The 15,223-nt window shown below is 49.5% G+C and overlaps 1 protein-coding gene across 9 annotated transcripts in view; it reads right to left on the reverse strand.

Annotated features, from left to right (window-relative positions):
- Positions 1-15,223, reverse strand: part of Trerf1 (transcriptional regulating factor 1) — a 229,999-nt gene that overhangs the window by 10,260 nt on the left and 204,516 nt on the right. For all 9 annotated transcript variants that reach the window (XM_037199860.1, XM_037199861.1, XM_037199864.1 and 6 more), the window contains 2 exons: positions 8,610-8,698; positions 4,272-4,385 (listed from right to left, as the gene is read on the reverse strand). In XM_037199860.1, coding sequence (XP_037055755.1) covers positions 4,272-4,385; positions 8,610-8,698 — 203 coding nt within the window. The remainder of the gene's footprint in view (positions 1-4,271; positions 4,386-8,609; positions 8,699-15,223) is intronic.

A 15,223-nucleotide genomic window follows, 5' to 3' on the forward strand; every position in this document is an offset into this window, starting at 1 on the left:
ATCAGGGCACCTTCCCCCACCCCATAAGACTTCTGATTCTCCCAAAACTCTCTACAGAGTTCTTTCTTAAGCAAATCAGGAAGTCAGCCAGGTAAGTCATTCCTAAGCTCACACAGCTTGACAAGGACGCTGAATTGAGGGTGTGGAAGACGGCTCAGTTGGTAAAGTTTCTGCTTTGCAATCATGAGGACCTGAGTTCAAGTCCCAGAATCCACTAAAAAAGTTTGGCATGGTGGCATATGCCTGTAATCCCAGAGTTGTGAAGGGGGAGACAGGGGACCACTTGACAGCCAGCCTAACCTCACTAGTTAGCTCTGGATCCCAGGGAGACCCAGACTCAAAAAGCAAGGTGGGAGGCACACTTTCCTCCGATCTTCCTCTAAGAGAGGAAGGGCCAGTGATGGCCTAGGCTGGGTCTCACGCGGTCCTGGTGAGCAAGTGATTATGGCGCGCCCACCCCAACCATCCCCATGACTCCCTCAGGGAGCCCCTTTGTACTTCCTCTGGGAGAAAATGCTCCCTTGCCTCTCAGTATTTACGTGTGTGTGTGTGTGTGTGTGTGTGTGTGTGTGTGTGTGTGTGTGTGTGACCCACATGTTGAGGTCAGAGAACAACTTTTAGTAGTGGGTTCTCTATCTTGTGGTCCCAGGGACTGAACTCAGGTCACCAGGCTTGGCAGCAAGCTCCTTTACCTGCTGTGCCATTTTGCTGGCCCCTCCCTTGCCCTCTGACAAAACACAGAGGAACAGGACCGTGTGCACACGACCCTGCCTTTCCAGGTTCCCGTTTCTACTTGGCAATCGGTGCTCAGAATGTTGACTGTAGTCACAGAGCCAAGGGGAAGCTGGAGCTACGACTCAGGTCTTACACAAAGACTGCTTTCATGGGCCTGAGTCATCTTTTCACATAAGCCCTTTGCTTTCCCCGAACATCTAAGGCATGAGGGTGTGGATGCCACGGACGCAGCCCAGTGATGGCCTGCTGTCACCGATGCAGCCCAGTGATGGCCTGCTGTCACCGATGCAGCCCAGTGATGGCCTGCTGTCACCGACGCACGTTGTCACCGATGCAGCCCAGTGATGGCCTGTTGTCACCGATGCAGCCCAGTGATGGCCTGTGGTCACCGATGCAGCCCAGTGATGGCCTGTGGTCACCGATGCAGCCCAGTGATGGCCTGTTGTCACTGATGCAGCCCAGTGATGGCCTGTTGTCACGGACACAGCCCAGTGATGGCCCGCTGTCACCGATGCAGCCCAGTGATGGCCTGTGGTCACCGATGCAGCCCAGTGATGGCCTGCTGTCACTGATGCAGCCCAGTGATGGCCCGCTGTCACCGATGCAGCAGGAGTAGTGCCTTCTCCAGTTCTCTTCCTCATCGGAGGCTGCACTGTGGCCTGGCCTTCCCTCCATTATCGTACACTGACCAAGATGGCTCTTCCACATTGTATGATGCTGTCTCTCCCACAGCATGTCTCTGCTCAGCATCTCTTTGCTCATCCCGTCTCCCTCCGGAGTTCACAGAGAGATGCTACTGTGGACCAGTGACTCCTGTCTCAGAAAACGGTTCGTCCACTGGACAACTACTTAGCAAGTGTCATTGTAAGTATCCCCCTGGGCACTGGCCCTAGGCCCTTGTTACTCCAGAACCCGAGAAACGGCTTTCTCTTAGCAGACCACATCATGTGGTTTTCCCTCACGTGCATGCGTCGTATGCGTGTGTGCACATGTGTATGGAGGCCTGAGGCTGAGGTGAGGAGCCTTCCTCTATCACTCTCCACTATATCCACTGAGGCAGTCTCTCAATGTATCCCAGAGCTCACAGATGTGGCTAGTTTGGCTAGCTAGCCTGCTCCAGGGTCCCCTATCTCTGAGCGTTCTCAACACTAGAATTACGGCTATGTAGTCATGTTTGAATGACATTTACATGAGTCCCACGGACCCAAACTCTGGCAAACACTTTACCCACTGAAACATCTCCCTAGTCCCAAACACAGCATTGACATGGTCTAGAATATTCCAGAAACAAAAGGGACTTTCCAAATCACTGAAATCATCTGTCTCACTTTCCAGTTCAGCAGAGAGTGAGATCCTAGGGCTCAGACTGGCATATCCTATGATTCCTCTCATGTGGACAGCATGGCTCAGTGACCCAGGCAAACCCCCTTCCTGGCCTGCAGTCCATGAAGCTGAGTATCCTTTTGCAGCATCTAAGACTTTCTGTTTCTCACCTCATACTGTTTTCAAATACTCTTGGAATTCATGGTCATTGTAAGCATGACATCACCCCAACTAGACTGACATGTCCTGTGAGTGGTGAGGACAGAGAAGGCAGACACCATTTAGCATCTTGACTGTTGACACCCACACATACCGCTGTTTAAACATTAAGGATTTTTTTTTTTTGGCTTCCCGAGTCCCCCGCTGCTTTGCAGAGGGCCTTTGTCTCTGTGTCTGCTGCATGTGTGTGTTCCCTTATTCTCAATAAATGCCTTTCTTCAACTGCATAAAAAATTGGTTACATGCATGAGTGTTCTGCCTGTGTGTGCACCATGTGTGTGTGCCTGCTGCTCGAGGAGGCCAGGAGAGGGCGCTGGATCCCGAGACTGGAGTTGCAGACAGCTGTGAGACAACATGGGTGTTCAGGGAACCACACCCAGGCCCTCGGCAAGAGCACTGAGCAGGCTCTCCAGCTCACATATTGTTTGTATGCGGTGGGAGCTAATTGCTTTTGGTTGGCTGAACTACAGGATGCTGTATTGTTTTGTCTTTCTTTCTTTTTCTTTCTTTCGTGTTTCATATATTAAATTTTAAAAGACTGACTGACTGACTTTATGTATTTTGTTTCTTTGAGACAGGGTGTCTCTGTATAGCCTGGCTGTCCTGGATCTTGCTCTGTAGACCAGGCTAGCCTCAAACTTTAAGATCCACCTGCCTCTGCCTCCTGAGTGCTGGGGTTAAAGCTGTGTGCCACTACTCCTGGCTACAAAAGATTTACCTTGTGTGTGTGTGTGTGCGCGCGCGAGCCTAGGTATGAATATGTGTACATATGAAAGCAGGTGTCACAGGAGTCTAGGAGAGGGAACCGGTCCCCTGGAGCTGGGGTGCCGTGAAGTTGGGAGCCTTCTCCATTTCGTCGTTGGGAACCAAACTCAGGTCCTCTGGAAGAGCAAGGTGCCCTCTACACACTAAGCCATCTCTGGGGCCTCAGGTCTTTACTTTTAAATTTTATTTTTATTTAGTGTTTTTGAGATGGATTTTCATATAGCCCAGGCTAGCCATGAATTATGTAACCAAAACTGACCCAGACCTTCTGATCCTCCCTGTCACCACCTTCTGAGAGCTGGGATGACAAGTGAGTACCACCACACCCAATATCATATACTCCTGGGATTCGAACCCAGGACTCTGTGTATGCCAGGCAGGCAGTCTACCAGCTGAGCCACATTCTCAGCTTCCATCTTAGGTTTAGAATATGAAGATGACCCTGGATTGTCTGCTAATAAAGGAGATCGATGCCTCAAGTGGACGGTGATACAAGGACTGGAATCATCCACACTCACTCAGTAGCTCTTCAGTGGCTAAGACTTCCTGGTACTACCTACAGGTCAAAGCACCTGCTGTTCATGCTTTAGAGAGAATGCCACAAAACCCGGAATGGCTTCATCTTTCTGAGACACACTATTGTGGGAGGTGCAGAGGTCCCTTTGCTCACATAGAAGCACGGGTGGAACCGAGAATGTTAAACATACAAGGCTGTCTTTTCAAAAGAAGGGACGTATAACTTGTCATCCGCCCAGAAGGCTGGGAGCAGACATGGTTAGTAGCCTGGTGACCTTTGCGCTATCTGTGCGGAAGAGTGGACACCAGATTCTCCCCCAGACCCTTAACACGAACTTGTCAATCTAAAGACCCCATCTTCAAGGAAGGTGTCACACATAGTCAATCTATTGAACCCATCTTTACGGAAGATGTTACACGTGCTTTACAAAGAAAGAGTTCCTCACACAGAGTGAATTATCACCAAGAAAATTTTCACTGAATTGTGCTGTGCTTAAATACGCCAACCAAACTGCTTTGGCCAGACTCCGGAAGTTTGAACTAATACTGGCTCCTGAGTCATGCCGAACTGAACTGCTTTCTCCTGCAGATTGTTTACTCTGCCAGCCATGGTGACTGCAGACACCCCCCTCCCCAAACCGCACATTATGTCCTTAGGCCAATGACATCTGAGTGGAGGTAGGGGCAGAGGAGCCACTGAGTACGACACTCACCATGCAGTCGTCAATGATCTCGGCCAGGCGTGTCCGGTGTCTCCTCCCTAGTCGCATTATCTTCTTCCAGGTGTAGTAGTACTCCACGCACTGAGCCACTGTCTTGGACTTCACCTGCCAAGAAAGTGCGCTCACGATTAGCTCCAGCGCTGGATGGCAGGCCAGCTTGGTGGACCAGTTAATTCTGCAATAGGTGGAGTCTGGCATGCCGATTTCTGAGAGCTCAAAGCTAACCTGGACTTCGGGGAGTTTCAGGCCAGCCAGGGCTACATGGTGAGACTCTCAGGAACAAAGACAAAACCAAAACCCAAAGAGCAGGAATTATTCTTTCCACGCTCTTACCTGGACATCTGCAACACAAGTGGGCTCTCCTAATCCTTTCTTTAAAAGAATTGTAACATTTATTCATGCGTGTTTCCTTGAGTGTGTCCACGCATGTGTGCAGGTCAGAGGAAGCTTGTGGGAGTCAGTTCTCTCCTTTCACCATGTGAGGCCTGGGGATTGAACTCAGGTCCCTGGATTTGGCGGCAAGCTCCTGGAGTCATCTAACTGACCCTCTACTCTTCAATTATCTTAGGCCTCATTCCAGAAATTCTTTATACAGGTAATGACAATCAGCACAAACACATATTCTTCCCTCCACCATCTTTTCCTCACAAGGGGCAGCGAGCACTCCATGAACACTGTTTTGTGACCTGATGACCTCTGCCTCCATGACACAGAGTACAGATTTGTAGAGCAGTCTATGGAGATTTTCTTTTTCTACGCTGCACAACAGATGCTTCTCCATATGAAGGGCTGGAGCGCTCAACTCTGACTTGATGACTCTCCAAAGCTGTTTATGATCTAGGTGTGGTGTACGCCTGGAATCCCAGCACTTGGTAAGTGGGGGCAGAGGGATCAGAAATTGATGTTCAGACTCAGCTACAGTCAGTTCCAGGCTAGCCTGGGCCATGAGAGACCTTGTCTCCAAACCAACCTACACCTATTTATGAATGAGTCCTCAACAACAGACTAAGCATTGTAGGAGCAAGACCTTCCCTAACGCAAGGGACGAGCTTTGCCCTGTGAGCCCCAAAGAGGCATCTCTTACCCAAGATGTTTCAAGCCAGGTGATGGCTCATGCCTGTAATGCCAGCTCTCAGGAGGTGCAGGGAGGAGGACCGGACATCATCCTTGGCTACATACTGAGTAGGGGGACAGCCTGGGATACATGAGCTGACTTGGTAGGTAAAGGTATGTGCCGCTGAGCCCAAGTTTAACCCTTGGGACCCACATGGTGGGAGGAGAGAACCCACTCCTATAAGCTGTCCTCTGGCCTCAACTCCTCCATAAGCACTGTAACTGAACACACACACACACACACACACACACACACACACACACACTCACGACAGGAGGGTATCAGGCTTGGATGTAGAACTGCACACAACCTTTCCTGGCTGCAGTCTCTCATCTGGAAATCAGTTGTCTAAACCCTCAGAGCATCCCCGATCTTAGGTCTCCGCATTAGGGATGCTCAACCTGCATATGTTTTGGGATGAAGCATTTCTTTCTTTGCTTAGTTCATAGACCTCTATGCTCAGGTGGGGTTCAGTCACCCTGGTATGGGGATAGAAGGGTGGATATGCAGCCACCTACATGATGGGATGAGGCCACCACCAGAAATGTTGGTTGCCCTCTTCAATGTCCACCTGCCATTTGGAATTACTACACGAGTTCCACCCCGAGGGGCGAGACACTGTCCCAAAGAGGCCTTGATTAAAAAACTGTACTGACTTGTAAATACGGCACATGAACTAGTCATGGAGGCCAAGGGCTGGGCCTTCCAGGACTAACTAAGGTTCAGGCACAGTGTTGCAGTTTTAGTGGCTTGTGCCCAGAGGGCTCATGTGTTGGGAGCTTGGTCCCCAGGGTCAGGTGTGTCACCTCTAAGAAACGGGGCTTGTTAGGAATGACAGCACACGGCTTGAATCCCAGCACTTGGGAAGTAGAAGCGGGTCAACCTCTGTGAGTTCCAGGCCAGCCTGGTCTACATAGTGAGCACTTGCTAAAATGGGGTGAGGGGGCCTCTCAGAAAAGGTCATTAGGTCTCAAGGAGCACTACCCTGGGAAGCATCAGATGTGTGTGTGTGTGTGTGTGTGTGTGTGTGTGTGTGTGTGAGTGTGTGTGTATGTGTGTGAGTGTGTGTATGTGTGTGTGAGTGTGTGTGTATGTGTGTATGTGTGTGTATATGTGTGTGAGTGTGTGTGTGTGTGTGTGTGTGTGTGTGTGTGTGTGTGTGTGTGTGTGTGAGGCAGGAGGATGTCAGGGGCCAGGGGTCCTGGTCTAGTACGCCCTGCTTTATTCCTTTAAGACATGGTATCTCAGTGGACCTGGAGCTCAGTCGGCAGTCAACTGTCCCCAATGATCCTCCCGTCTCTGCCTCAAAAGCAGTGGAGTTACAGGTCCATGCATAGCCACGCCAAGATTTCTGATGTGGACGTTAGGGATTTGAACTCAAGGCCTCATGCCTGCGCAGAAGGTACTCATTCCCTTATGGCCATCTCCCTGTGTCTAAGGGAGTTTTTCAAAGAGCAGCTGTCCCAAGAGTGAGCCGACCCTCAATGGCTCTTGTTCCGTCTCAGGAAAACATCTCCCTTCCACTTAGGCCACCTGCCACTAAGTCCTCAGCAGAGGCCAAACCAATGGGCCACCTCAGGCACCAGACAGTGGGTTCTTTGCACTATAAAGCTTTGAAATACTTGGAAACATTTTTAATTTTCTGTCTAAATCACTCTCAGCCAATGAAAGGCTATGAATATGTTATCTATTAATGTATGGTTTCCTGTGTGGGTGCCTTATCTCTTTACTTCTTTCCATTTTTCCTTTTGAATCCAGGGCCTCATGCATGCTAGCAGGAACTCTGCCACTGAGCTATATTCCAACCCTGAAGGATCTATCTATCTATCTATCTATCTATCTATCTATCTATCTATCTATCTATCTACTTATCATCTATCTACCTGCCTATCATCTACCTATAATCTATCTATCATCTATTTATATCTTCTATCTACCTACCTAAATCTATCTATATTATCTCTCTCTCTCTCTCTCTCTCTCTCTCTCTCTCTCTCTCTCTTTCTACCTCTCTATCTCTCTAACTATCTATCTTCTGTAAAAGGCTATATAGTTATCACTCCCCCTCTTTTTTGGGAGTGGTGGTGTTTTAAGACAGTATCTCACTATGTAGCCCAAGCTGTCCTGGAGCTTGCCATGTAGACCAAGCTGGCATTGAATGCAACAGAGATCCACCTACCTCTGCCTCCAGAGTGCTGAGAGTAAAGGTATGTGCCACCGTGCCTGGCAGATATTAATTGTTATCCTTACGGTCACGATTATGAGTGTGACTCCAGCAATCCTGACAGTAGGCAAGGGAAGGCCCCCTCCCCCCTCCCTCTACAACATCCTAGGAGAGTGCCATCAGAAATTCGATCACTCGCCTAGATACACAGGAAGCGAGGGAGGTTGGGATTAGCCCCACTTCTAGTCATGCTGAAAGAACTGCACATTCAACACAACACACAGCCATTGAGACAGAAGCCCGGGGGCTGAGGAGGTAGACTGGCTGGTGATGTGCTTCACTTGTAAGCAGGGGGACCCAAGTTCTATCCCAAGAGCCCATGTAAGAGAGACAAGACATGGTGGAGCACACTGACAGGCACGGTACTGAGGAGGAGGAGACGGGCATCCCTGGTGCCCACCAGCCAGCTAGCTCCATGCCAACCGAGAGTCTGTCTCAAACAAAAAAGGTGGGCAGCAGGGGCTGGAGAGATGGCTCAGTGGCTAAGGGCATTGGCTGCTCTTGTACAGGACCCAGGTTCAAGGCCCAGCACCCACATGGCGGCTCACAACTGTCTGTAACTCGAGTTCCAGGAGACCTGATACCTTCTTCTTGACTCTGTGGGCACCAGACATACATGTAGTGCCCATACATACATTCAGGCAAACATGCATACACATAAAATAAAAATAAATCACTGAGAAAGGTCAACAGTATCTGGGAACAACATCCAAGGTTAACCCCTGACTTCCACACGTGTGTGTACAAACACACACACACAGAAACCTTAATACTGCCGAGTCTTAGCAATCTATGCATTCTTTCCCTATCACCTTCATCACACCACCCCAGCTCCCCGCCACCCCTGTAGTGACTGCCATCATTTCCCACAATGGTGGAAGACAGGCCTTTCTTGAGGACGTTATAAGGGCAGCAAAGAAAAACACCTCACTAAGGTGATGTCCAGAATCTCAAAGTTCCTTTCAAATGAGCAGTGGGAAAAGAGGCTTACCATCTTCTGTACAAAAATAAAGTCCTTGCTGTAAGTGGCCAATGCTTTATTAAACAGTTTTCTTTCTAGAGATGTCCACTTGTCAGAACCTGGAACAAAACAGAACTTTCATTAGGGATAGTGCGTTCTCTCTCTCTCTCTCTCTCTCTCTCTCTCTCTCTCTCTCTCTCTCTCTCTCTCTCTCTCTCTCTCTCTCTCTCTCTCTCTCTCTCTCTCCCCAGAACTTTCATTAGGGATAGTGTGCTCCCTCCCTTCCTCCTTCTCTCTCTCTCTCCCTCCCTCTCCCTCCCTCTCCCTCCCTCTCACCAAAACAAAAGTCTGGCATGGTGGTGGTGCATATCCATCATCCCAGCACTCAGGAGGAGGAGGAGGAGGCGGCAAGAGATTGAGGAGTTCAATCCTAGCCTGGGCTACACAGTGAATCTAAGGCTAACCTATGCTACATCAGATTCTGTCTCAAAACAAGAAAAATAAAAAGAGCAGATCTCAATTCTCTGAACATTCACTTGGTCTAAGTCAAGATCCAACTGTCTAGAAAAAGGGGCTATACATATGAAATTCATGTTTGAATATAAAGCTAGTCTAGAGCTGGGAACAGTGGTGTGTGCCTGTAATCCCAGCAGCAGGAAGCAGGACCAAAGGTCCAATGCCAGCCTGGGGCTACATAGGAAAGCCTTGCTTAAAAAGGCAAAACAGCAAAAGAAAGAAAGAAAGAAAGAAAAAAAAAGCAAACAGCCGGTGAAATGTAGTAGCCAGCAGGCCTGATTCTGGTATAAAACTCAGCAAGTCACTTAACCTAAGACTTGAGTTTGTAATCAATGAGCACCAGTAACTAGAACTGCCCCTGTTAGTATTTAGATTTTTGTGAGGGTTAAAAATAATCCCAGGGGGCTGGAGAGATGGCTCAGTGGTTAAGAGCACTGACTGCTCTTCCAGAGGTCCTGAGTTCAATTCCCAGCACCCATATGGCAGCTCACAACTGTCTGTAACTCCAGAATCCGGCACCCTCACACAGACATACATACAGGCAAAACACCAAGAAAATAAAAATAAATAAATTTTTAAAAATCCCACATGCTTTTAATCCCAGTATTTGGGAGGATCAGGCAGGCAGATCTCTGTGAGTTCAAGGCCAGCCTGGTCTACAGAGTGAGTTCTAGGCAGCCAGGGCTACACAGAGAAACCCTGTCTTGAAAAACAACAAAACAAAACAATTCCCCACAAAAGCCCCCAGCCTGATAACTGGGAGACTGAGCACTCACTGATGCAGCATATTTACGGCTTTTGCCTAATTATTATTTTACGACGTAAGTACTCATGTAGTCAGTGATTCTCGGTGTGGCTAGGTTCACTGTCTCCACCATTACAAAGGCCAAATGCCATGTTGTTCAAGGCGACAGCTACTGCCATGATGGTAAGTGACAGTCTTAGTGGGACACGGAGAAGGGACACTGCGTTCAGATCAGGGCCAGGGCGGCAGGGGAGGCTGTGAGGTAGAAAAAAGTACCAGACTGGACTTTTAAAGGTCACACAAAGGTCAGTCAGGCAAGAGATAGAAAGGAATTCTGGGGCAGGAACGTCAAGTGCAAACTCACAGACAAGAATAATATACTTCATTCACTCATTCATTTAATAAGTATGCTTATCAGGTGTCAACTATAAGCAAGCCACAGTGTCAGGAAAAAAGAACCATCAGGGACTGTGGGGATGGCTCAGTGGGTAACAGTGCTTGCTGTGAAAACAGGATGACCCGAGTTCAAATCCCAGCACTCATGCTAGACCTTGCATGGCCCACAGAAGCCTATGTTGAAGGCAGAGACAGGTGGGTCCCGCAGTACCACTGGCCAGCCTGCCTCGCCCGAACAATCAGGTGGAGAGGGATGGACAAAGATGCCCTGTTCTGCATGTGCCCATGCATGCAGAGTGTACACACACACACACACACACACACACACACACACACACACCATCTAAAAGAAGCTTCCATTTAAGAATATTCGCTACATCTCAGATTACTAAGTATTTTGTATTTACTAGGCACCAGGCTTTACTAACAACCCCGTAAGGCCTGCATTATGGTCCCGCTCTACAGATGAGGAAACCGAGGTCCTCTAGCAGGGCTTGGGTCTAGATTTCGGGGGATGGGGAGCACATCAGGCTGAAGAGATGAGGGGGGCACAGTTAGCAGATTTGCAGCCTGTTGGGGCAAAACTGCAGTGGTCCTAACATGCCATTTATGTCTTGTTGATCAAACTGGATTAATGATTTTTCTTTTCTAACGCAATAGGATATGCTGGGAGCCTGGATTCAGAATGCAACTAGCTTATCCAGAGTGAGAAACAAAGACCACATGGCAGGCGGGCGGGCGGGCGGCTTGCTGTGGTTTGGATGGCTTTAAATGTGCACTCCTGGCATCAGGTTATAATCGTGGTCCATGGTGTGGTGGTGTTGAGTGGCCCTTTGAGAGGTGGGGCCGAGTGGGAAGTCTTCCCAGCCCGTCTGCAGTCAGTCTTTGGCTTGCCATCACACCAGCTGATCTTTCCCTCCTACAGCCACTCTGCAGAGGGTGCCACCTGCCACGCTGCCCCCAAGTCCTCACTAGAGGGCACCTAAACATGGACTTCCATTTTTTAAAACTGTAGCCTAAATCCATCTATTTTCTCTATAAAATACCCAACCTCAAGCATTTCATTATAGCAACAGAAACACAGGGACCTTAGTTCTGGCTGTGCTAGGGAAGGCTTAGCCACCGTGGTGGGCACACAGAAGACCGTACTGTTCTTCTGGCTCCCCAATTCTCTACATCTCTGGTTCCTGGATGGCACATAGCTGGCTGGCCACTGACATTCCATCATCACTGTTTCTCAGATCTCTTAAAACTGCAGTTTTGTTTTCAAAGGGGTCTCATGATGTAGCCTTAGCTGGTCTGGAACTTACGATGTAGATCAAGCTGCCCTCTTACAGAGATCTGTTTGCTTCTGCCTCCAAGGTGCTGGAATTACAGGTGTGCGCCACTGTGCCAGACCCCCATGGCATCTTTACTCCCACCTAGGGCAGGTCCAAGTTTTCCATTTTACTCTGGCCATCTGCCAGGACTTAAGCACAGGCAATCTGAATAGCACTTTCTCTTCAAGCATATAAAAACTGGGTGAATGAAGAGAGCCTCTCTGGTAGGCAGCCATCCTGGGATTGTTGAAGGAGCATGTGGTTCAGTGATGTAAATGCAGGTGTCTGAAATAAACACCCTTTCCACATACATATTTGGTGGGTCTTCCAGCCAAGAGCTCTGGTTCTAGACTCTGAATAGTCCACAGTCCGGCTGGCTGGCTTGGGCCTCTAAAGGCAGAGCAACTACTCATTTCCTTTGGTTTGCAAGGTCGCCTTTTTTTTTTTTTTTTTAAAGAAAAGACAGGGTTTCTCTGTGTAGTTTTGGAGCCTGTCCTAGGTCTCACTCTGTAGCCCAGGCTGGCCTCGAACTCACAGAGATCCGCCTGGCTCTGCCTCCCGAGTGCTGGGATTAAAGGCGTGAGCCACAGCTGCCTGGCGTAAGGTTGCATTTTGACAGCACTGAAGAGAATGTTGTGGAGAAGCATCTTCTTCCAGATCTTCAGGATTTGAAGAGCCTGACTTCAAGTGCAAACCACCACAACTGTGTGTGTGTGTGTGTGTGTGTGTGTGTGTGTATGAACATGTGTAAGGGAGGGTGGGAACATCTGTACCTTCATAGTCATTCCACAGTGTTCCTCAGATTATGCCCAACATTCTGGGCCTGGCGGGGAGGGGGTTTCCAGCTCCTCTCTGCTGCTGGAGAGGTTGAAAGAGGAAGAAAGCAGAGCAGATTCACCAGCCAGCCACTTTAGCTGAGTGACTAAACAGCAGTCATGGTTCCCCCTTCAGGCGTCCATCAAAACAGCAAGGAGGTGAGAGGATCAGAAAGGCAGAGTCAGGAGATGATGGTGTCCTGTCACACAGCTCAGTCACAGCAGGGGCTGTTGGGGCGCCCCCTGCAGGTCGAGGATGGTGGTCCTTGGTGTTTCCTCGGATGAAGCACCCAACCCCGCTAACACCCACCTCCAAGCAGATCAATGAAAATTCTTCCCAACTTCAGATGACAGATTTATTGGAGTTATTGCCACTCTACCTGGCGACACCGGAGGGTCATCCAGCCTTCTCAAGCCTGCAGCGTCTCTAGGCAGGCTACGCGTACTTCTCCTGCTTGCCGGGCTCACCATCTCACTCCTGGTCCAAAGAGCAGGGCTAAGTCCCGAGCTCTGCCTCCTTTGGAGATATCCACTCCTCTGTGTGTCCACAGCTTGCTGGTCCCCTTGCTTGGCAGGAGTCCCCACACTTCAAGAAGAAAGAGACCTCTCGGGGGTGCCTTGGGGTGTGGTTCTGTAACGAGGTCTCCTGTCGCACATCTTCACTAGTCCTGGATAGAGGTGGGATGGTGGCGCCCTTTCTTTTCTTGTCACCCGTACTCTGAGTGACAGGTGGGAAGCACAGCCTAGAGAGGGTGGCGCTTGTACAGCCCTAGGATGTGTGGTGTAGTGAAAAGGACAGCGCTTGTATGTGTTTGTGTGTGCATGTGCTCAACGGGGCATTTATGAATTGAAGAGCGGAGGCTAGACCAGACAATAAACCTATCTCTCTCACACACACCCCAGAGATGGCCTCTAGAGACTAGGGACTACACTCAGGAGTTGAATTCCACCCCTGGGCCTTGGACTGAATTCTTGGTATAGATAAAATGACATCTGAGCATATGACATCTCTAGGCCATGACAAAGGGTGACTTTTGTCAGGAGAGCTTCGGCTGTGAATGTGCCCCAGGCATTTCTTCCTTCTGGGACAGCAGGGAAGTCCACTTCTTAGTTTCTCCGTGGATGGTGGCCAGTTCACGGTGATCGACACTGCTTGGTCATTTATGTGCTCAACAGATGCTCTGTGTCTCTACTGGTCACTTGGGCAGATTCTGTATCAGCTCAGGCTATGGGACATACACTGTCCCTCTGATATGTGACTACGTCAAGGCTGCCTGTCCCTGCTGGAACTCCGTGCTTGGGTTCTCACAGCTCTGCCTCTCACTGTAAGAGCCCCGCCCTCTCTCAGCTGGCAAGTGGGGTTAGTGGGTTGACACTCCCCCACACTCTTGTTCCACCTGGGGATGCCTGGCTGTTGGGCTATTATCAGCAGGGCCCCCTAACAAGCCGATTAAGGCTAATGACAAAGAGCCTAATTAACTGGATGAAACGGGCACTGGAGTAGTATCTAGAGGAAAAATGCACTGAGCTTTTGTTGCTGGGAAACGGGCTCTGGACGGTGGCTAATTTGGGGGCAATCTACAGCAAATCCAGGCAATTAAAAACAGACATTCCTAGGGCAGAGAGAACTTGGACACAGTATCTTTTTAGAGGGTCTTTCTGGCTTCTTTTCGGGATTTAAAAAAAACCACACACACACAAAACTTTTATTGGTGTCGTTATTGTGGTTACAGCAGAGACATGCAGGAGGCTTTGCACAGACTTCCAATGTCATACAGAGTTATACAGGTCAGATGTTTTCCCCCTTGGGATGCAGGTCGCTATCGAGTTTCTTCTAGGTTCTTCTAGGTTCTTCTAGGTGCAGGGAGGAGGGACACCTCAGTCTGAACCCATATTTTGAACTTGTCACTAAACATTGTCTTTGCAAGTGCTGTATCAGTTGAGGCACAGAGAATGTAATGACCCAGATCCTGTCATGAAAAGGCTACTCCTCTACAGTTAAAAGAACAAGGCGCTCACAGCTGTGTTCTTCGCAAAGTAATTCCAGCAAGCACATAATTCTGTCTCTATTAACCTTGGGCAGCATCCAAGACAAGAGCCCCTACTTGGCTTACGGAAAGGGTGTCTCTCTTAGGTTTCATTCACCTTTCAAAATTCAAGGCAGGGTTTGAGGACTCAATGGGTGCTCATGGTTGTGGTGGGACATGACAGAAGTCTTTGCTGGTGACCTGTGAAGAAGCTAGATCCAATTCTACCATCCCCAACCCTGCGCACATCTGCACAAGGACCTGTTCAGGGGAGAAATCAAGGCTGCTGACCACAACCAGGTGCCTCTCCACCACGGCTCCCCAAGCGGGACACTCCCCGCCCAATACCGGTGCTAAGGGAAACCACTGCAAAGGCCTGTTAGCCACACGTGGGTGGATGGAGCTGAGGGGGCCAGGGCGTCCTGGTGTGAACTGGAGGCATTGCACAGCTGTCCTCTGAGGATGCTGGACAGGCTGCTCCAGCTCTGGCAGGCAGCTTCAGGTCTGGGCCAGACGCCCACCTCACTGGTCCTTTGCTTCCTAGTACTCCTCCTCCTGGTCCTGAGTTAGGGAGAAGGGCGTCTCCACAGGCTTGTGTCTCTCTGCCCAGGACCCCTGTCCTGCTGTCTTCCCCCAGGCACAGGAAAGCCTAGATCTGACTTCCTTCTCTAGGTCAGTTTTTGGTCAACTTGACACAAATTTTGACATATCTGTGAAGAGGGAACCTCAACTGAAAAATTGCCTCCATCAGATTGGCCTGTGACCATGTCTGTGAGATATCTTCTTAATTGCTAATTGATGGAGGAAGGCCCAGCCATTGTGGATG

The sequence above is a fragment of the Peromyscus leucopus genome, chromosome 16_21 (assembly GCF_004664715.2).
Source record: "Peromyscus leucopus breed LL Stock chromosome 16_21, UCI_PerLeu_2.1, whole genome shotgun sequence".
Taxonomy (NCBI): domain Eukaryota; kingdom Metazoa; phylum Chordata; class Mammalia; order Rodentia; family Cricetidae; genus Peromyscus; species Peromyscus leucopus.